This window comes from Polyodon spathula, chromosome 6 (assembly GCF_017654505.1).
Source record: "Polyodon spathula isolate WHYD16114869_AA chromosome 6, ASM1765450v1, whole genome shotgun sequence".
Lineage (NCBI taxonomy): Eukaryota > Metazoa > Chordata > Actinopteri > Acipenseriformes > Polyodontidae > Polyodon > Polyodon spathula.
The window spans coordinates 44,504,476-44,528,852 of NC_054539.1; the positions used below are offsets into that span (position 1 = coordinate 44,504,476).

The following is a 24,377-nucleotide window of genomic DNA, read 5'->3' on the forward strand; positions in this document are numbered from 1 at the left end:
CCCCTCGAACATCCAGCCTTGCTTATTACAGGCAGCATTTGACTTTTACATACGGGTGCCCCCTTCTGCCCCATTCAGGAAATGGTTTGTTTGGGCACATAACAGATTAATAATCTTCAGGTACTTTAGAATGTGTATTCACTTAAAATATCTACTGCATAGTGGCATGTATTTATTTGTGTGTGTGTGAACTGTTTACTGTTTACAAGTGAAGTCTGCAAAACAATTCTTAAATTAACTTAGTAAACAATTTGTAACTGTCCCTTTTAATAGATATGCATGTAGATATAGAAGGGATTACACTGAAGTTGGTTTTATTTTATGGTTTAGTTTTTCAGGGTTAGTTTTGTGGTAGAGATTGTCTTTGTAGTCGTCATAAGTTATAATGTGTTTGTGTACCTTGCAGAGTTTTCCAGTATTAGTATATTCTGTTATATTAATAACACATCATAAAAAAAAAATTAACGTGTTCAAACTGCATCAGTTTGTGTGGGAAGTTTTTTACAAATACAATAAATCAGCACAAACTTAAAAAAAAAAAAAAACCTCAAACATCAAATGAGAGTTCAGTGTTCTTATAATAATGAATGTGTGTAGTTAGTGTATTTATTTGATTATTCAAACAATAATACAAACGGTATATAGAAGTTTTTCGAAACAAATAAAAAGATACATACTTTACATTTATTTACCTTTATTTACCTTTGGTGTTGCTTAGTGACAGCGTTAAGTGAAGGCAGGGGAGATCTGCGGGAAAGTAAGAGTTAACAACAGGGGGAGGGGGAGTTGACAGCAACCCAGCAGAGAGCAGTATAAAACATTACAGAGAGCAGTCATATACAAACAGTGTGTGAAAGAGGAGTCCTTAACAAATACCCTGTACAGCTGTACACATAGACTTCATACTTCAGCAGCGTGTAATATAGTATAGAGGGCATGTTTTTAGTAAGAGATTATAGCGATTCAGATAAGCGTACTGGAGCAACAAAGTGACGAATCTGACAGAGGAACTTCACGAACAAGTTAAACTACAAGAGAAAAGTGGAAAAGGACACAAGCAACGGAATATAAAAATAAATAAATAATTGAAGACTTTAAATTTGGATTAAAAATGCGTAAACAAGTGAAAACATGCATGCAGGGATGATATCAACAACCAAAAAAAAAACAGTTAGAAGATTGGCAGGATTGCAAGCAAAGCGAAATGTTGCCCGGTCAAATTGATAAATTCACCTGGAAGAAATACTTGAATTGTCCTGCATCTTTTTAGAGATTAATCACTTAAGTAATTATAAGTGTCGCTTCTTTATACATATTTATAAACTGGATACTATTGGTTGTGTACATTAATCCGCCCATAATTAGAACTTGCCGTTAATTTAAAACTCAGTTTATTGACATGTATTTTTATATATATATATATATATATATATATATATATATATATATATATATATATATATATATATATATATATATAAATATATTATCGTAAGATCATTCTACTCTAGATTAAATGTTAGACTACAATTTAAATAATGTCTAACAGCTGACTGGAGCTATTACTCCTATACATAATCCTAAAACACAAATTAAACTCTCTTACAAATTTGCCATAACAATTGCTGAAATTTGGGGTATTCTATGTATTTAAAATTTACCAGAGCCTATGTTGAATAAGAATTCTAAATATTTTAAGATGTTTAATAACTGCACTCTGGGTTAACTTCGTTCGTTTAGGGTTTAGTTATTTTAGTTCTTAAAACATTTTCCCTAGTTTTGTAATTTTTAATCCCGAAGTGGCTCCACTGTGGTGTGACGGCTCCTCGTCCCCGGCGGATCCGGAGAGCGGAGTCTCTACCGCGGGAGGAGGCAGCGGTGGACCCGCTACTCCCCCGCAGGGTCCCAAAGCCGGTAGGCTCAAGAGGATGGTGCGGCTGGTTGCAGAGATGGTCTTACTTTTGGGGCTTCTCCTCCTAATTTTACACATTACTGTGCTGCGGAGCAGCCCTTTGCATCAAGGAAATGTGACTTACAGCAGCGAGCAAGACACCGTGTTTACGAAGGTAAAGTACCCATTAATGTTACCGTTATACAAATATTTAGCTTTGTGGCTTTAGCAGTGCCTTCAATAATCTCGGTTTATTCCCATGCAGCTAAATTAAACGTTTATATTACCACACTCGGCGCTATGTGATCTCGTTCAGTTGCTTTTTGGGTGAACTGTAGTTCTTGTTCCTAGTGTGTAAAGCTATTTATTATTAAATACATTTGCACCAGCACGGGGCTGCAGTTAAGTGTATCTGATGATGAGGTTTTTTTTTTTTCCTTAGTTACAAAAACATCATCTTTAGAGATGACATATGCTTTACATCGAGCGTAATTATAACTTGGTCATAATATTTTTTTATATATTTAATTAATAGTCATATTGAGGATGGTGTATTATTATTATTAAGCTATGTTTGCCACATAAGTTCATGTGTAGGCTTGCACCACTCTGTAAATTGATACAAACATATATTTGTTGTTGTTTTAAAGGGTGCAAAGGTAGTTGACATTTTTGCTTTCAAAATGTTCAAAGATTGCAATGCTGGAAGTCATCTCTGTATTTAGGAAACACTGAAGAAAAGTGATAGACGTCAACAGGAGGGAAAATTTAATATGATATTTGGGGGATAAATGTACCGATAATTATGGTACAAATGTTGGTGCCAAATGAAAAGCCATCCCTTCAGCACGTTTGAGTCCAAAATCCCCACTCATAGAATCTATCTGTCTAATAGACTTCAAACACTGAAGTTAGAGACGATGGCGTGAAAACGACAGCAGCCTGCTTAAGGATGTTGTTGTAATATTCGTTTCATGATCCGTCTTTACGGGCTGATGCGTGTTGAAAAGTTACGTTATTTCATGGACAATGATAGAATTCCATGACAACGGTGTGGTACAATAAACATAAGCTTGCCATCATGTTAATTTATATAATTTATGTGCAATGAACGCACATACTGTAAAAGTCATGCATATATTTATACCAGAACAACATTATTTTGGCGTTACTACTTCTGTCTCTATTTTTATATCTGGGGTTAGTGGGCAAGTATCAATAGTACGAGGGAAATGTAGTGTTAATTGTCCGAAAAGTAATTAAAACAACATAGTACCCCTAGAAAGCTTTTTTTGTGCTTTTGGAATGTATTCACTGTCTGTTCTCGCTATGGTTCTCGCTTTTTTTACACTACGGGATAAGATAGTAATACAAGTTGTCGTTTTTGCAGAATCATCCTTTTGAAGTTGTCTACAATACATTAGCACATCGTTAATTTTGCATGCTATTCATTAAACTCATTAGTTTGACATTTTGTTAATACTATTACTAAACTTTTCACTACATGTGTGTTATTTTAGGGTACACGTTAAAAAGTGGCACACCGTGCACTGCCCGGGCATGCAGAAATTATTTTTAGCTCAGAAAACAAATACACACCCACCTAAAAGCGGAACCATATATTGAGTTTGGCCCTTACAGTTCTTTTTAATACATTTTTTTTTTTCACAATTCATCAAATGTATGTGACTTTAACTGATGAGCAAGAAATCAGGTTATCTGAAATTGTAAAAATGCCCGATTTTGTGGGTGAACTAGTTTGTCTTGCTCGTAATAATTTGTACAGTATAGTCCGTCACCTCACTTTTGAATCAATGACCGCGTACCATTTTCTGACGTCACACAAATAACGTTTTGTTGCGTGTCCCACATTCTGATTGCAATGTTGTTCTCTATGGTACACTTGTGGTTAGTTAGCGGGATAAAGGGTACAAATAGCCGTTGAAAATATGAACATGGATACATTTGGTATGCTCTTTCCCGCATTTTCTTCCATGATAAACAAGTGAATTTCACGATCAGCCCAAGAGCCACAATATAGTTGAGGAAGCAGAATAGACAAACTGGTTATGATTAGTTACAGCCTTAAAATAAAATATAAATAAATAAATAAATAAAATTAAATAATACCGGCTAGTGGACCACTAGGCTTAATACATGCATATTCTACTTAGTTCTTAGAAAAAAAATAAAAACAGCATAGTCCATCTGAAGCATTTCAGCAGTTACGAATGTTTTTTTGTTTTTGTTATTACTTTATTTTATGTTCTGTCATGTTTTGCTGTGTTTTTAATTGAATTTCATAATGTAACGCATGCAGGTTCTTTTTAATTTCTTGTTTAAATTGCAGGCAGTGAGAGGAGAAATCCATGCTTGACAGTGTGTTTTAATTCTTAATTTGCCTTCAAGCAATTCAGTCTCCTGCACAAGCCAATTGCAGACGTTTTTTTTGTTAATGTGGAAGACTGTGGTAAAGGACTGAGGACAGAGAATCCTTGAGGTGAGGTTAAGGACCCTGTATACACTAACTACAGCTGCTGTATTGTAAAGCATGTGGCAGGGAAAAAGGTGTGTGTGGAGGGAGCTATTGGGTTTGCAGGGAGGGGGTTAAATTCCTCCCTGCAGAAACAAGTGTCTGGATCCCTAAATTGAGTAAGTGATGATTATTTAGGGTCCAGTCACAGGTGTATAAAAAGGGTAATCACGGGTGTTCATGATGGAGTTAATGTCGATGTTGGAGGTATGTGTTGCTGTCCTGTGTGTGTGTGTGTGAGTTTTTTTCATAGACCTTTTGTTTTAGCCCTTGTGCCTTTTTATTTGATAGTGTGTTTTGTTTCGCTTACTGTACCATGTTAGTAAACATGCACAACAGCGCTTGAACTGCAGCTTCTGGGTTAGGGTTATAAAAAAGGCCAACAAGATGCTTGGATATATTGTGAAAAGTGTTGAATTTAAATCAAGGGAAGTGTACAATACACTGGTACAATTGTACAATGCATTAGTAAGACCTCATCTTGAATATTATGTTCAGTTCTGGTCACCTCGCTACAAAAAGGACATTGCTGCTCTAGAAAGAGTGCAAAGAAGAGCGACGAGAATTATTCCAGGTTTAAAAGGCATGTCATATGCAGACAGGCTAAAATAATTGAATCTATTCAGTCTTGAACAAAGATGACTACACGGCGACCTAATTCAAGCATTCAGAATTGTAAAAGGTATTGACAATGTTGACCCAAGGGACTTTTTCGACCTGAAAAAAGAAACAAGGACCAGGGGTCACAAATGGAGATTAGACAAAGGGGCATTCACAACAGAAAATAGGAGGCACTTTTTTACACAGAGAATCATGAGGGTCTGGAACCAACTCCCCAGTAATGTTGTTGAAGCTGACACCCTGGGATCCTTCAACATGCATGAACATGAACATGCTTATAAATCCATTCTCTAAATAACATTAGCAACATGATCATTGGTTCCCAACCTGACCAACAGCACAGGAACTAATCAGCAAATCCATTAAATTCCCCAGTGAGATTTATCCATCATTTTATTCATAATGTGCCACCTATTTGAACTGAACGGCCATGCAACAGATACAGGACAAATATTGACTACCTAAAATGTGTGTCTCCTGACCACTTACTCTAAATTACAGGCCATTTAGGAAAAAAAAACACATACACCCATACCAAGCTGGACAAGAGATTGTGTAGCTCTAGATTGTTGGTGTGACTCCAGTGCTAAAACGGTGCTCAAAATCCACTCTCCGGAATGTGTTGCCACCCCATGGAAGCAATAAATACTGAGCAATGGGAACTCGTATATCCAGGCCTTCTGGTTAGGAGAAGTAGGGGATCAAAGTTTCTGGTATGTCATCAAATCTCATGCTCCTTTTTTAAAGTATTTTTAGCACGCTACTAAACATGTCCTTGTCAGTAACCAGAGTAAACACATATCAGATCAAGGTAATAGAAAAGTCCCCTTTACAGTAAACATTTATATTCTGACTTTGAGACGCAACACACTCATTTTGTCAGATGGAATCGGTGACATTAAAACATTAACGATCAGTTTTAGGTGCTTCATGGCGATCAATTTTTCATAACAAGGAAGGTCAGGCTTAAATGTTTGCCAAACAGAAAATATAGGTGCTGAAATCGATCTCAGAAGACTTGTTTTTAAGTCCATCTTCTGAATGTGCATGTCTGAAATTCTCATTGACTATATATAAATGATTTCCATTACATGAGAGTAGATCCTAAAACTTCATGCTGAATTGAACTCGGCTCTCGCCAAGATAAGCACCAACTAAGACATAGCTTTACAGTAAACTAATGTGATCCATCTGCATCTCCATCCATTTGCACTGCTTTCCATCTCTAGATACCCTTCTTTCTGGTGTTGCTGGCTGAAGTGTAATGCTGGCTCCAAGGATCAGCTTATTTTGCCTCCCCATTGCATCAGCACACACAGCGGCTGCGATGCTGGCTCTGGGGATCAACCACAGTGCAGTCTCCCCAGCGCATCAGCATGACAACCGTCTGGATTGAGTTAAGAAGGGTACATCTCTGGGGTCTTCAAGTGGGCACCTTCCATCCCCGGTGTTTCATCGACTAGCCCACAGCACCTCGAGGGCTCAAAAGTGATTCTGGCGTCCCAGCATCACCCCCCCTCCCTCCTCCGTCCCCCACTCAACTCAGCCCAGCTTACTTATCCGTACATCAGCGTTGCTTTCTTCCTATTGTGCTTGAGATCCCCAGCCAGAATCTTTCCATCTCAACCACAGCCAGTTGCTGCTTCTTTCTGCTGCTTCAGATAAGTTCTTCACTGTGCGATGCAACTCTTGGCCACAGAACCCAACATCTCTGAGAAACCGGGTTGTAGAGTGTGCCACAAATCCTCGACAACCCACCTCCATTGGGTAAACCCGGACTCTCCATCCTCGCTGTTCCACTTCTGCAGCTAGTTGAGCATACCAAAGTTTCTTCCTCTCATACACTTCATCCACAGCATCCTCCCATGGCACTGTTAACTCTACCATATGGACAAGGCGTGCTGATCCAGACCACAAGACAATGTCTGGTCGAAGGTTACTGGTGGCAATCTCAGGTGGAAAAATAAGCCGTTGACCAACATCTGGCAGCATTTTCCAGTCTCTAGCAGCTTCCACTTGTCCTGGGTGAGGCTTGGTTTTAACACCTTTTCTTAGTGGTTGCTCACCTGGATGGAGGAATATTGTCTTTTGTGTGTAATACTTTGATGGAACTGCTGGCAACGTATTGGTCAGGTTATGCTTGTCTTCCAGTGCTAAGGCCAAACATCGCAGCACCTGGTCATGGCGCCAAGTAAACTGCCCTTGGCTAAGAGCCACCTTACATATTGTCAAAATGTGCCTTAATGTTGCAAGTGATGAACACAAAGGACATGAGGGATCCTCACCCACCCAAAGGTTTAGGTTCTGTGGTGATGAGAGAACATCATATGTTGATCTGATGAGGAAATTGATCCTGCTTTGTTTGATTGTCCATAGGTAGGTCTTGCCAGCTGATTTTGCGTTGTTCCGCACTCCCACATCTCATCCATTCTCCCTGCTTGGCCTAGGAAACAGTCTTTACATACCTCATCCTCTCCTCCTGCTTTTGCACCTCGTTGACTACCAGCTCCCTACATTGAGTTGGGGTTGCCTTGTGCCAGGTAGGAGGAGCTGAACTAAGACCGAGACCCCCTCTTCTGTGCTGAACTTGCCCCATAATATCACAGATTCGAAGGGCAGCCTTAGCATCTTCCACAGTTTTCCTTGCCGCCCACTTTCTTCCAGTTTTAAACACAGGTGCTGCCTCCCTTACACATTTGTTGTGTGACTCTACTAATTTCATTTCCAGTCGGACCTTGACGCACTTAAACTCCTTGGTTAGAGCAGAGATTGGTAGCTGCAGTATTCCTTTACCATAAAGTACCACTGTGATGAGGCAGCGTGGAACTCCCAACCATTTCCTGACGTATTAACTGATTAAAGCTTCCAGCTTCTCAACTGTTGTCAAGGAAACCTCGTACACAGTCAGTGGCCACAGCAGTCTTGGCAGTAGACCAAACTGAAAGGACCAGAGTTTCAGTTTGCCCAGTAAAGCACTGCTGTCTGTGCTCTTCAACCCTTCCACTGCTTGTTGTCTAACTTCTCCCACACGAACTGTGTCCTTTAGATCCCCGTCGAACCATCTCCCAAGACTTTTCACTGTCTTCTCGGACACTGTTGGTATTGCCTCACCGTTAATGTAAAACCTTTTATCTACTTGTGGAAGGGGTGTGGGTAATTCACTGACTAGAAGACAGACAGATGTAATTGAAAACACCACACAGGTGCCCAGTTTTATTTTTAGACCAGTTCTTACTTTTTCCGGCAGAGGGCACTGTTGACCGTGGGCTGCCTATCAATGATGATAGACAGCACCATGGAAATACCACAGCTGGTAAGCGAACAGCAAGTGCACTCGCAGGTGCTCAAAGAAATAATAATGAAAACAGAAGGCGAAAAGAACAAGGGAAAATAAAACAGTAATAAAACTACAAATAAAAGGTGCTGCACTCGGCAGCGTTATCCCGGTCACCGCTACCCACACGACCCGGATCACCGTCCTACTCTGTCGGCTCCCTGCCTGCTCTACACAATAGTTCGGGGTCTGCCCAAGGGTTCCCCTCTGTCACTCTCTGACTTGTTCGCTGTTCTCAGCTGGTCTCTCCGTCCTCGACCAGCGCTTCCGCACACACACAGCGCTTCTACAGAGGCAGCGATGAGGAAACAGCAGAGCATTTTTTAATATAGGGCTAGCAATCTGCCAAGACTCGTCTCCCAGCCATTCAGAGAGGGGGAAAGTCCACACACCTACCTTCCCACCTCCCCGTGTCACTGCCATGACTCACAGGCGGTTGTTGGAAGGCTGCCGCCCTCTTCCTGCAGTACTGTGAACACGCCAGCAGAGTCAGCACAGATCTCTCCCTGCTACACTACTACTTTACCTTTCATTATAGAGGTGCTCCTTAATTTCATGGGCTTGAATTGCATTCATGCCCATTCAACGTTATTGGTTAATTTGCCCAATAACCGATTAGTGCAGGCTACTGTTATAGTCATGGTTGTCATGTCATCCATGTATGCTCGAATTGGTGGTAGTCGCATTCCAGAAGACAAGCGCTCTCCTCCCACCACCCAATGGGATGCCCTAATAATTACTTCCATTGCCATGGTAAAAGCCAGTGGAGAAGTGGTACATCCTGCCATTATTCCAACTTCTAGGCATTGCCATGTAGTGCTGAATTCTGAAGTTGAAAAACTAAATTGCAAATCTCCAAAGTAGGCTTTCACTAAATTAGATACGATAATATTCCACTCCCAGATCCAGACTGACACTCTTATATTGCAGCCTCAAAGCCTGACTGCTATACGTATATCATACCCAATATAACCCTTAGGTGCTGTAGTTAGCCCTGAGGTATTTTTATGAACAGATTGTTGTGCAGAGATTATACAAAGATCAACTATGTTTTCAAATTTTCCCTTTTTTATATCCATGTTTCACTCTTGAGAAATTAGCTAAAGTTTATCTTATAGTGTAGCAAGTGATATCAAACAATCACGCTTAGTAGTAATACTTGAGGATTTAAGAGATCAGGGAAAATGATTACTCCGCTAATCTGCAATTCGTTTAGTCACTGAAAATAGTTGTATGCTGTACTAGGCAGTGCAAAATATGCCTGGAATGTACTAAGTGTGTGTCACACAGAGTAATGTATAACTACAATCTAGATTTTTACTATCCACCCAAGGGACTCTGAAAAGCATAATGAATTTGATTTACAATGGTGCTTTCACATTGGGAATCCAAACAAAGACCGCTGCTGTTCAAAACACAGTGGAAGACATCAAGTCATCAAAGCCTTGTCGTGCTAATTGGGGCCAGTATGCATATATCCTTAAAATGAGGGCTGTTGTAATATCTTGTCAGTTATCTAGAATAGTTTTGTATTTTTTTTTTCATATTGGTATGTCGATGCAGTAGTATGTGGCTATATGCATCTCTAGATATATGCACTCTTACTCTTTAGGTGCTCATCCAGTAAAGAAACTTGGTAGTGAGATTGCAGGGAAACTAACAACTGATTATTTTGGTCTTATAGAGGCTATATCTATCTCACCATTATCTTCACCTAGCACAGTGGAATGAGATCTGTAATGTTGGATTTATATATATTTTTATAGTGGTCCTATTAAATTCTGACACTGTTTAGATCATTAAAATATAAGCCATTATACCAAAACAGTTGCTTGGTTTTGATGAAACTAGCCTGCAGAGAATGTGTTGTTTGATTTATTTAATATAGACAGTGCAATGTGTTACATTTTATATTTACTTTAATAGGCCATACTGTAGAGTTGCTATTGGTTAAGTCATATCTACAGGGTTTTGGATTGTAAAAAAACAATAAAACCTCACTTTAAGAATCTCAATGGCATGCTTTCACAGAATATACAGTATACATGGCGTTTTTTCTTTTTTTTCCCTTGTAATATCAACTAGTTGCTCTTGATATGTGTGACATAACCTTGTTTTGCTTGGAAAGAGCTTCATATCCGGTAGAAAATGAGACGTCTTCAGATTTATCAGCAACCTCTTTAGGATTTTGTCAGATGGTACAAAAGAAGAAATCCTCGAAGCAAACCAAGAAAATACATTTGGTGTAAACATCAGAAGATGCGCAAAGGAAAAAAGGGAGATTATCATTTTCCTTCCACATTGGTGTCCAGTTCTAATCAACAGCTATGGACCTCGTGTGTGGTGTTTATTTCCTGCTCATAATCCTATTGGAATGTTGTTTCAAATTGAAAATCAACTGCCATGGTCCTTGTGTGTGGTTTTCATTTCCTGCTCATAGTCCTATTGGAATGTCGTTTCAAATTGAAAATCAACTGCCATGGTCCTTCTGTGTGGTTTTCATTTCCTGCTCATAGTCCTATTGGAATGTTGTTTCAAATTGAAAATCAACTGCCATGGTCCTTGTGTGTAGTTTTCATTTCCTGCTCGTAGTCCTATTGGAATGTTGTTTCAAATTGAAAATCAAATCAACTGCCATGGTCTTTGTTTGTGGTGTTCATTTCCTGTTCATAGTCCTATTGGAATGCCCCTGAGTCGTTTGAAATTGAAAATCAACAGCCATGGTCCTTGTGTGTGATGTTCATTTCCTGCTCATAGTCTTATTGGAATGTCGTTTTAAATTGAAAATCAACTGCCATGGTCCTTGTGTGTGGTGTTCATTTCCTGCTCATAGTCCTATTGGAATGGCCCTGAGTCGTTTCAAATTGAAAATCAAGTCAAGCTCCTTTCACTAACCTTAGCAAACAGAAAAGAACATTTCATTCATGTTTTTAAGGCACTTCCTGTGATGTGCAGTGAAACGTGCTGAACGGTAAAATCACAATTCACCTTTGGTCTTCCATAATTAGGATGTTTTGTTAGAAATGCTAATTAGGAATAGTCGTCTGTTGGCAGACCAGCACTCACGTTTTTGTATTGGTTTCTGCTATCAATTTGAGGTCCATAATTCTTACCAACCTTTCCTCTTTCTAGGTGACCTTAAACAGAACATTTTGGTAAAGTGGTAAAGTTTTATCAGGTTTACAAAATCTTCATATTTTGCTGACTAAGTTATGATGCTCCGGTAGGAAATAGAAACATTCTAGACTAGACCTGGAGCTATTTTTGCTACTGGTTATCTACATTTACTTATTTTCTTTTTTAATTTCCAAAATCGTTGAATTAAGATAAGAAATGCAAACATATTTCAACAAAGCTATTTAGAAAAAAAAGGAAATACAGTATTAAGCATTCACTCTATAAATCTTACTCAAAATTATTCCCAGCCTTTATTTACACAAGAAGCATATAACACAAGGCTAGTTTAATCTCACTGAAGTTTATATAGGCTGAGAGGTAAGAGCATCATAACAAACAAAGTCATATTTTTATCATGAGCATTAAAAGTTAAAATGTTCATGAAAATACTCAAATCCAATCATACTGTACCTATTGCTGCATGTTTAAAAAAAAATAATAATAATAATTAAAAAAAAGTCATAGTGGACTGACTCCTAGATCAAACTTCATATTTCTAAATAGTTCTGATAGTAATAATGTAATGTGTACGAGACTTATGAAACACATAAATGCAAACACAGGCTACCTGCTGGCGATAGGTCACAGAGTCGGCTCGAGTGTCTGTAAAAAGCAGCAGTGCAGTATCCAGGACCTCTCTATCCAAGCACACAATTTTTTAACTGGTATTTTGCGTGATGGAGTAACAATCAGCTTGACCTATAGCTGATAATTTTTCGGGAATTCTGTGTATTTCAAAACAACAAACCCATTTCTCACGGGTCTTACTGTGCAGTCACAGCAGCTGCACCAGAAATTGTGTGCTGTTTTGTCAGGACCGGATCTCTCTCACTATCTGGATCAGATTCCCAGGAATCTGAACCCTTCCTAGTTGGTGTTCTATGATTAGCTCAAATTCATACGGCCCTGGAAAGTTTTTACAGATAGATTCCAACTCTTCAAATTATGCTAAAGAACTGTCACTTCCAGTGCTCTGTTAGATTTGCCATCTTTGTTTACAAACCAACCAGTCCAGCGCTCCAACCAGTGACGTCACAGATAAACTGTCAATACGGCGGAACACAGCAACATTTAAGTGCCGGTTGTCGTAGTTTAAAAAGTATTTTTATTGTGTTATATGATAAATACATGGGTGTTTTAGTGGGGAATGTTATCTTTAGCACGCGCTGAATCATTTTAATGCACAAAGTCCCGTCGTTTTCCTTCCCTTTAAAGCCGCATCCACACTGGACAGGAGTGAAGTCGCCAAATGTCAGTTCACACCAGACTCGACTTGGAAACGATCCAAAAGACTGGAAATAAATTTCAGCTTAAGCCGTTTCCACACTGGACGTGAGTGAATAATTTAGAAGTCACAGCAGTCAAATGGGAGTAGCCACACCAGTGACATCGCTTTGAGAAAATTTCGCATCGCTAAAACAGAACCTGTTTCCAATTTTTTTATTTATTTATTTATTTATTTTTTTTCCGTTGCAACGGAATGAAACTGGCCAATCAGCTGCAAGGTAAGACCCTTGACACACACCAAACACATGCCTCAAAACAAGTTAATCATGGACAACAAATAGTTAATTTATCAGGCGCAGCAGTATCCATTATTTTATGATTGCAAATTGAACGACTACAAAGACATCCAGAAGAAAGACGATGTCTCAGTGGCTTGCAGGTGGTGCATTTAGCCACCACCGAGATATTTTCTTTCCAATTTTACGCAAGTTACATAAAAATATATGTACTAATAGGCAAGATTAAACCAGATCATACACGCAGTCTACATATCCAGCATTTAAGTGAAAATTGTACACTTTTTTGCTGGGTTTTAAAAATGACACAAAAAAGGTCCTGCATTCAACTTGAACTTGTGAATATTAATCGAGGTCCTACTATTCTATACGTTGTAAAACAAAACCAGCAACACATTTGTTTTCTATGTGACGCATCCCAACATTACCAAGCTCATACACAGTATTGAAGATTGAGCCATATTTATAAAGCATTTTCTGTCAAGTTCACCGGACTGTTTTAAAAGGAAAAATTAAATTAAAAGTAAATAATAGTAAAGGTAAGTGATGACCTGCACATAATAATAATAATAATAATAATAATAATAATAATAATAATAATAATAATAATAATAATAATGAAGATACAACAACATAATTTTGCACTTTAAAATACTTAATAAACAAAAATGATCAAAGAAACAATTTGTAAAGAAACACAATTGAGATTGCAGTAAGTTGTATATACAAATATATAACAATAAAATAATTTGGTTGAAAATATCAGTTCAACTATACTACTGTTGTCCAGCTGTCTTCTGACATCTCGAGATGTACCGGACTTCAAATCAGACTACTACTAATACGTATGTCCAATAGGAATGCATGGGCGGGGTCATGTATTTATTTCAAGTCTTTTGGATCATTTCCAAGTCGTGTCTGGTGTGGATTGACTTCGCTCACGTCGTCCTGTTCAGAGTGGATGCAGCTTTAATCAAGCCTAATGTGTGGATACTGAAATACTGCAAAGTGACAGGTCTCTGCATCAACATACATGCCTACAGTGCCTCTTCATTAATTAGCAAATACAAGTAGACATTTTAAGATAGTTTGCTGGGGCCAGTTGCCGGGAGGTGGAGAGTGATTAGTCAGCTGTCCGTTGGTAAAAAGCCGACTATCTGGAATGCATAGGTCAGTCATAATGACGCAAGAGCGGAGTATGTTTTCATGGTTGATTAGCATATGATGTGAATTCCCTAAACCACTTCAACTGAAGAGGCTGGAGGCTTAATCATCACCTGTTGTGGCCCCCAAAATTCAGAAGCAAAGCATGCTGATCCAGATTTCTTTTATTAGGAGGTCATGTCAAGATCTGAGCAAGTTCAGACTGCTCAACCTGTCTTAAGATTTGACGGATGGGAGGAGAGTGGGAGAGTTTGTGATCCCTGCAGTTTTTGCACCTGGATGGAATACAGACTGATTGATTATTATTAACGGGTCTGGTCACTAAACATGATAAGGAAGCTTCTGAAGCAATGCAGCTTAAAGGCTAATGGCCATGGCTTCACAGGGGGCTGCGATAAATGGACAACTGCAGTCCCCGCCTGAAGCTATGCCATCTTGGTCACACCTGGACACACCACCTCACATGGTCTTCCATCTGGGCATGCCAGAATGTGAAGCTATTTACCTTCCAACCAGAGGTTGAGGTGGCATCACCAGAAGACATAGGTTGTCCTGTAAGGCCTCAATTAAACACAAAGTTTCATGCAGTTATACCAGTGTATTGTGCAGGTTTGCCAACCATGCCTTATTTTTTTCCGGGAGCTGGGTACTACTACTATGACAACAGAGCTCCTATCCATTGATAAAATGATCTGGAGAAACAAGTTGGGGTCTAGCATGCTGCCATTGGCACAAACCTTTTTTTATAGTCACCTAATATATGTCCCACCACTTGCATTTTGGTTTTGTTGTGTTTGTCTGCCTTAGTTCTTCCAAATTCTTGGACAAACTTGAGGTTGTCCTCTCAAAGTTTATGTACATATAATGGAGTGTGCAGTTTGTGTCACGCTAAATTGGTCCAATAAAAACACAATTTTAACCTGGGAGCACTTTAAATCTTGAAATGCACTACATGTGACCAATACAGCTGTGTTAAAATGAATGGAAAAGTATTTGTAAGTTAAAATATTACCAACTCCAGCTTCTAAAGAGCCCATAATATCTGGCAGTAGATGAAACTGATGTTTAGAGAGAGTGTCGGTCCTTAAACATGAAAGTGAACCGTGCTGTTTGTGTTTTTTCAAGGGATGGAGTGTGTGAAAGAGGAGTTAAAACTAAGCATGAAAAGATCAAACATGCGTTGCAAAGGCTAAGGTTGCAGCCTAGGAGCCAACGGTAATTCAAAGCTGTTTAAAACCAGCCTGCTAAAACCAGGATAAAACCATTGTGTTATGAAGATGTCGTCTTTTTTTTCTAAAAGTAAAACTAAACCAACATTTTAGAGAGGTCACATGTAAATGAAGGCAGCCACAGGTATAGGCATTTTAATCTGACGGTGTTTCAAAAATGAAATCTGTGGTTGGGTGATGGTTTACTTCATGTGACTCCACCATCCAGCTGTAATTAATTGCTGTACATTTGTGGGATCAGTTTATCAAAAGTAGGAAATTGTGTCTGACAGTATTTGTCTGTAGGTATCTGTATGTGCTTGTTTTATACTATATGCCATTTGAAAAGTGTGTGAGAGGGGGGAATGTAAATAAGCAGCATGAACCAGATTGCATACCTGGTAAAATAATAAACAATAAAGAATCAACAACTGAAGACTAGAAAATTAACGTAAGACTCTAACAGCAACAGGAAGCACGAAAGAACATGTCTGAAACAGTAATTGCTGTAATATTTTACATAAAATAAATATTTAGATACATATGTGAAAATTATTTTTAAAATAACACACTCATAATATCAAATCTAGTAACTTGTTCGATTTTATAACAGGTGGTAAACAAATGTATAATATTACTAAGTATATAAGCAAAAAATTAACAACCTGGTCATTTTACAAAACTACAACCAAATAAGTAATACAATTTTGTGCTTCTTAACCACCAAGTTGTTGGTCTCTCATGTGACATTAACGTTCAAATATAATGATACGCAGCTATTTTCTAGTTGTTTACTTGGTGCACTATATATATACTGTAGCATTTTTCTAGGGTGTTTTTTTCACCAAATTAATCTTGAGAGATGTATGGAAAACACATTTTTGTAAACATGAAGTTATTTTGTGACTTTAGTTTTAAGTGCAGGATAGTGACACCAGTTTGGTTGTGGAGGTCAGGGGTCAGAATTAAGAAGTGGCATCACATGGGAATCTGAAGTCTTACAGCAATTATGTTTGCAAAATGTTTCCTGCTGGCACCGTGTACAGTAATATAAGGTGGCGAGTCCCTGTTTATTCCCTCAGTATGCCATATCCTGTTTACTTTCCTTTCATAATTACAGCCCAAATCAGAAACACTTTTTGTGGTTGTTGGCCCTCCAGACATAAATATTGCAACATTTCACTTTATTTTGCTTTGGCTAGTAACACCCAATACTTTAAGGGCAGTCCTGCTACATGTTAGGGATTTAGGCATGGCAGCCTGTAACAGTTGTTTACAGATGCAAGTGTTACAAACAGTTCTTTGTAGATATTATTCAGTCAGTAACATCATGCTGTGTTGCTATTAGGTTTCTTTGTTTTTATTTGGTATATTAGTGCATACTTGGGTATAAAGATCAAAGACAGGTCAGACACTGTGCTTTAATGCCATGATCTCTGTGTACTGTAACATACAATACTGGGTCCATATGGCCTTCCAGTGATTGAAGCTAAGCCAAGCCAGTCCACATGGGCATATCCAGAATCCACCCACGAATCTAACCACAGTCGGGGATACTATACCTTGGCTTTCTTGGCTTTTTACGAGGGTGGAGCAGTGTAAGTTGAGGCACAGCTCTAAACCAACTTGACACTTTGTCTGTGGCTGCTACCACAGTAGTACGATATATAGCTGCTTTGATCTTGGGCTCTGTGTTCTGTAACCCCTCAAAAAATGATAAGGTTGATAGCTACCACACAAGAACAGGGGATAACTGACTAGTTATTTGTGCCTGCTCAATTTAAAGACATTTTTCCTTTTTTGTATTCTTTTAGAAAATGTATTATTAAAATATTAATATATATATATATATATATATATATATATATATATATATATATATATATATATATATATATATGCTGTAAGGATGTGATAATAACATGGTTGTTTTTCTTAAATCTTTTTTTGTAATAGAACAATCTAAATGACGAGCGTGCAGCATTGTCTTCGAAGTCTACCCTTGGTTCTCCTGGGGAACGGCGGACTTTTCACAAGCACCAGGCTGCACACAGACCATTTCCGAAGCACAGCTCACAGCCGGACAATGGGGGCACTTCTGTACAGAGAGACGGACCTGGATCCTTCGTACTAGACCTCCACAACTTCCCTGACCTGTCCAAAACAGACATAAATGGACAGAACCCAAATATTCAAGTAATAAAAATTCCAAGGAAGAAATGTGCTTTTCTTGTTTGTGTGATCTAGATATCTGTTGAATAATGTATTGCACTCTGTACTTCAGGTTTCTACAATACCTGGCAGTGTAGGTAATCAATAGGCAGGTATCAAATCTCGGACTGATCATTCTAATACTGTTAGGGAAATGTTGGAGGTCTGCAAATGACTAAAGATGAAGAATCGGCAGCATTTGTGTAATTGCAGAATTGTACACTGTAGATGGAACAGTGCCAGCCTAAGTTTGATATTGGAAAATTAGTAAGCTTTGCAGAACGTTTTCCAGGTACAAATGGAAATATGATGTTAAATGCGGCTACGTGTTTTAAGACCGGTTCCAATTCTATTTTATTTTTTCACTGGACCCAGTACATCAAAGTCCTTTTGTTGATTACTGTTTTGTCACTGGTCCTTGAAACTTTATTCCACAGGCCATCAGCTTAATAAAGGCCTGTGACAAAGTGACTGAGCGAGAGCAGGTGCAGGAGCATGAAAGAAGCAGACAGAGATCATTGTAATCCAGTTTGGAAATGTTTTATTGGGAGTTTTTCAGGTCTGGCAACCAAAGAATAATTCCCTGACAATACACACCAATGTGTACAGCACAAGGTAAATAACACCAGAAATGACAGTCTCAAATAATAAACAATATCTTCCCCACAATAATATAAACACGGTCACCAGTCCTAGGTGTGTGCAGTAGTGCTCGTGTTGGGTGATACAAGTTTAGATTTGTGACAATGGTGAAGCGCTGTCCAGTTTAGTGCTGGCTCTTGCAACAGCTCTGGAACTATGTTAGCTGTCTAGTAACGTACAAGACAAGACAAGACGAGACAGTTACAAACAAACAAAACACAACACTCGTGATACAGTTTCTGGTTACTTTCTTTCAGTCCTCAGTTATATCCACAACAAACCAATGCGAAGGAACAGATTACGATTCTCTGTCCCCTTTTATGCTGTCACACTTGGTAAACGAGTGCAACCGCCTCTCCAGTCTGCGGCTGCCACGTTGTTTCCCTTCCAGGTCAATGCATTATTGCAACGGAGTCTCGCCCCCTTCCAGGCTGGCCAACTTCCCTTGAACCCTGGGAAAAAACTGTCAGACCAGCCCATCCACGAAACTCTGTTCTTGCTGCTTAGCACCCTCATAAGTCTGGAGGGAGATTTACAATCAAGAATCATTGTATTTCTGTCACATGGCCCCAGGCCTCTTTTGGATTTGATTTTGTGTAGTACAGGATATCTCCTACCTGCCAAAAAAAAAAAATCTGGTTTGCTTTGTGCTCCTCAGATTGTAGATATTAGATATTTCCATACTTCTGCAGTCATCTGTAGAGAGTGATGCTCAGAAAGGAGGACAGAGCAACAGAGGGGCTTTCTTTTACTGTGCTGTGGCTGCGGCTACCTAAGCACGCCACGCAGCTGTTACCAGTGAGGGTGAAGCCCAAGGCTTGGCTGCACTTGTTACTCCTCATTTATTGGTGGTGCTTTTTTAAATGCAAAGAGCTCCTGATGCCAAACGCTAGTACATTCCATGTAAGCGATGAAAGTTATTATTACAGTACTATTACAGCTTTCTTTTAAGAATTTATACCATATGTCAAGCTCTTGCAATTACAAAACTAATTTTCTAAATGTTATCTAGTTTTACCTAATTAGCTGTATATTTTATTTGTTTATGAAATATGGTTGCATGTCAGTACCTCACATCTTATGAATTCATATAAAGGATACAGCCTGTATTCTGGATGATGACCTCTATGCTTAATTGTATTAAACTGACACTGAGCACAAACAGGAACCAATTTAAAAGTGTTGCCTTAATATAGTTTGCTGTAAATATCATTCTATTGGGAAGAGATGTTCTCCCTATTAGGGACCCATTATGTGCTTAACATTTTTAATTTTCGTCAGTGAAACCACAATCAGAACAATTCAACAGAAAAGCAAATACCATTTTATTATGCAACAAACATTTCAACAATTAATGTATAGTATTTACTATTAGTATATAAAGTAAGACTTGGAAGGGGCTTGCAGTTTTAAGTTTAGCATTTCATATTATTTGCTAAAAGTAATGCAATTATACATTAACATAATGTAAAAAAAGGTTTTCATAATTACAAATTCACTTCCACATAAACACAGTCCTTTCTGATTTTTATTTCACATTTCTTCTGGACGGGTTCAGGAGCAACAGCAATTTCATCATCTCTTAGTAAACCTCCATCAATTACACTTATGTTAGATGTAAACTCTGCTTTTGCATTTCTTTCATTTAACCATTGTTCAAACAAGCTTATGGACCACTTGCATTTTGCCTGAGCATTTCTCGAAAACCGATCACTGGCAATGATATTTAGTTCATCGTTTTGCCGAACTTAAAACAGATCAATAACTTTACTTTAAATTGCTGGTTCACATTCCTTTGTTTTTTTTTTTTTTTGCTTTTTTGTTTTTCTAATGCCACATTCATGTTCTACTATAATCTTCACTTTCAACAGACACATTTTGTCTGTGTAAATAGGATTTCAAACTCTGAGGAACTTGGGGCACATTTCCCACAACGTGAGAGACAGTGTTCGAACTAAGTGTAACAAAAGAGCAACCAAAAAAAAAATCGATTGACTCATTATCGAACACGTATAAATTAGGAAGGAATGTTCTAAGTAGAATAAACAACTGATTCAATATGTGTTGTTGTTTATCCCTTACTTAATACTTTGTATAGGTTTTGCCTCTTCTGCATGCGAAAACAAGACTTTGAGTAAAAAACTTTTTTTTATGGCAGAATGGAACATCTTTGATCTAGATCTCATCCAGCCTGTATGAGTGTCAAACACATTCGCTTTGAACTAGATGTTAAGGTGGAGAGGACTAATCTTATGACCACTGGTTTATATACACATATATAAAGCTTCATATGGGAGACACATGTTTGACAAGAGCCTGACTACAGCAGCTAGCTGTAATTCAGTGTCTCATTTATAATAGAATTGTATTGAGACAAGGGAAGACTAAACAGTGGTTAAAATTATGTCTCTTTGTGGCTGCTGCATACTAACTACCTTCTACTGTCTAATGATCTACAAAGACCGTCTGTCACTAATCCAGTTTGTTTGATATTCGTAGATGAAAGAGGAGCATTTGCAATACTGTGATATTAAAATGGCAATTGCAGGGTTTTTCAGAAAAGGGCTCTCTGCAGCATTCTAGAACAGCTGTATTATAAATGTTCTTTTAGAATAAGTGTTTTAATTATACATCTAACCTCCAGCCATATTTGAAATAGTTCACTGTTAAATCGTTATTATGATGCCACTATCGTTCTAGTGGATTTCAAAAAGTACCAAATAACAAACAGTGAATGCTAAAAAGAAATCGCAGTTATCTTTATCACAGTTGCTGTTGGTTACTTTTAAAAAGCTGCTAAAGGATTAGTGGTGCCATAATTAAAATATAAACTTAGAGAGCTTTGTTATTCTAGGAAAGACCAAACCACCAACAATACAATGCAATCAATCTGCACGATATTCAGTAGAGGTTAGTGACTGTATGCATTTTGTGTGGGGTTATATTGTCTGGAGGGGTTATAAATAGGTGATTCCAAAGGTAAAAGGGTTGGGAGAAGCTATTTCAGCTATAATAAAAAGTCTTGTCTGCTTTGCAGGTGACAATCGAGGTGGTGGATGGACTGGATGCAGAGCCCGAGAAGGCACTGCAGAAGGAGAACAAGCCCAGCTGGCCCTCGCCAGACTGGAGGAACTGGTGGCAGAGATCGGCCACCTCCGCCCGCCACACTGACAGTCAGCAGGACTACAACTATGACGCCAACACGGAAGAGAGCAACTTCCTGAAACCAGTGGGGGGCTGGGACCGGCGTGGTGAACACAACCAAAGAAGCTTTGAGGCCAAGGGGCAGTCCGAGCATGGTATGTTTACAATGCAGATCATCAGAGATGCAAACACAGGGAAGAGAATAAGATAAGGTGGTATTGAAACATAGCTAGGGAAACTAAACCTGTAACACAGCTTTCTTTGTGTCACACACATGCCTGCTCCACTCAGCATGGTCTGGACTTTTGTCTTGATATTTCTCCACCAGATATGAAATAGTGCCTCAACTTTGTTTTAATCTAGTTTCTTTAGTATAAACATAGTGTTATATGTGTTATATAGTGTTAGTGTTACATAGTGTTGTAGCCTCATTTCTTACAGTCTTTCGATTAAATGACCAGTAAAGCCATATTCCTATTCTCAAGTGTCAGTTCATGATCATTAAAAAATTAACTAAATGAGGGCCTAAGTTTTATTTTTAAGTATAAAAATAGTACATAATGTGGTTTTTGTCAAAAACCTCAAAATGAATGCCAGAAACCTGTATTACCTAGTAGTCCCACAATTTATTATATATATATATATATATATATTATATATATATATATATATATATATATATATATATATATATATATACGGCTTATAAAAATAACAACCTCTGACTGGTTATACAGCATCACATGACCGTGCGTATATATATCTTATAAACTATTGAGCCGCTTCACACTGTATAAATCATTATACAACATTATAAAAATTCTGTGACAAAAGACAAACTGCCATTTTGTTTATTAGCTATAAAACCCATGCCACAAAATGCGTGATATTCCACCTGTTTCCGTTAATATATTTGGGGATGAAACTCCAGAGAACTGGTATAGCACCAACTTTCCTAGAAGACAGTAATCCAAAGCAAAGAAAAAAAGTAAGTGCTACACATAAGATTACATGGGGCACAGCAAAAAAAATGGTAAAAAGACAACAAAATGGCTGTTCATTTATTTAAAGATAAAAATATGGACATTAAGGAAATAAGTCCAGAAAACCACAACAACATTTTTGAGGGAATTTTATGCCAGTGCAAGAAATTCAACTGGCAACCAGTATTCAGTCTCCAGCTTTAACACTGAGACCACAGTTGCCCGGAGCAGAGCTTTAAAAAAATGTGTCAAAATGCCCTCCCGATGTAACGGCCTTTCACCAGCACCCACTTGGAGCTCCTCTGCTGTTGCATATCCTGAACCATAGTCCCTACTGACAGTACTCCCATGAACCGATGGGAATACATTCCCTGAGCAAAATGTTGCCTAAACTAAGCAACAAAGCCAGTCTCTCGCAACTCTCCTTAAGAAGTACAGCAGTGCCCTTACTTTCAGAATGCAGCTGGCATCAAGGGAAATGTCTGTAACTGGACATCGATCTGAAAACACTCACTGGACTCACACACAGCAAAACAGAAATAAGAAAAGTTCAATTTTATCCTCAAACTCCCCTCTAATCTGACCCCAGCCTCAATTCCTTAGTTTCAAGAAACTCCGCCCAGAAAAAACACTTCTTCAGCTTGACCTCTGCACTCTATTTATGAGTTGCCGCTTTCAAGGCAGAAATTCACAATAGAAATGTGCAGTTTATTTTTAAAAAACAAGTTATGGAATACAAATTAAGGTGTAGATGTACTAAGATGGGCCAGTTGCAGCGCAAACGGGTCTATGACCGTTTATCACCAATAATTCATCACAAACAATTCATCACCAGCAGTTCATCACCAGTTACAGTTCATCACCAGCGACAATTCATCATGGAGGGTACATTATCATATCACAGCTGTTTAAAATGCTACAGGTGAAAATGACCGGTGCAGCGCTTGTAGGTAGTTCGAAATTGCAGCGCTTCTAGTGTTAAAATAAAGATATGAAAAGCAAACTTGTTATTTTTGTTTTGTTTTGTTTTTTTGCTTGTTTGTTTGTTAGTTGGGTGATCCCGAACTAGTAAAAGTTAATACATTATGTTTTTCATTTATGTAATTTGTAAGTGAATACGTACTGTATCTGTTATTTATGATTTAGCTCTATTTGTTTTTAGCACAGCTTTTATGATATATTGTGGCCTTAATCGATGAGTTATTGTCCATGATAAATTGTTGGTGATGAAAAGTGGGTGACAAATTGACGGGATACCAGCGCAAACATACCGCAATTTGCATTTTCGTTGTGACAGTTCTCAAAGTATACATTTTGTCGTATGTACTAAGAGAAAATATGTTAATGAAAAGAGCCGCAATATACTCAGTGTTCCAAGGGTACTTAAAATTGTAGTACGGATTCATCTTGTCACAGGCTGCCATAAATACCGGTGTTATATTGCATTTGGTTTTAATTCTCATTTTTGAACGCTGCGTTTAAGGTTGACAAACCTACAACATTTAAGGAATTTATTCTAGTGGCCTATCTCATTGAGACAAGAGCCTGAATATTTTATTACTAAACATGGCAGCAAGAATTGAATGTGGCTGAAGAAATGGCTTCACTGACTGAGCTAACGGTGGTACCTTATAGAGCACAGGTCACAAGCTGACAGTAAAGCTGCAGGTCTTTAAAATACAAGTATAGCCCTGGCTGGTTATAACTGATCAAACATTTTAACAAGACAGCTTCTCTAAATATTACTCACTCACGCAATTATGTATGCACTGTAATTTACTTTACAGCCCAGCATTTAAGAAGAGCCCCCCTGCACTGTTAAAATAGACAGAACCATGTATTGCACTAATGCACAGCCTTTTATTTATGAGGAAATGTTTTCTAGTTTAGTGGGGAAGAAGCCGCTAATAAAACCTTGCCCTTCATAACCTGAGATTCCCAGCTGC

The 24,377-nt window shown here is 38.3% G+C and overlaps 1 protein-coding gene across 2 annotated transcripts in view; it reads left to right on the plus strand.

Moving 5' to 3' along the window:
- The first annotated feature begins 831 nt into the window (after positions 1-831).
- Positions 832-24,377, plus strand: part of LOC121317227 (isthmin-1-like) — a 30,093-nt gene continuing 6,547 nt past the window's right edge. For both annotated transcript variants that reach the window (XM_041252929.1, XM_041252930.1), the window contains exons 1-4: positions 832-1,285; positions 1,801-2,066; positions 17,408-17,647; positions 21,342-21,603. In XM_041252929.1, coding sequence (XP_041108863.1) covers position 1,285; positions 1,801-2,066; positions 17,408-17,647; positions 21,342-21,603 — 769 coding nt within the window. In that variant the 5' untranslated portion in view covers positions 832-1,284. The remainder of the gene's footprint in view (positions 1,286-1,800; positions 2,067-17,407; positions 17,648-21,341; positions 21,604-24,377) is intronic.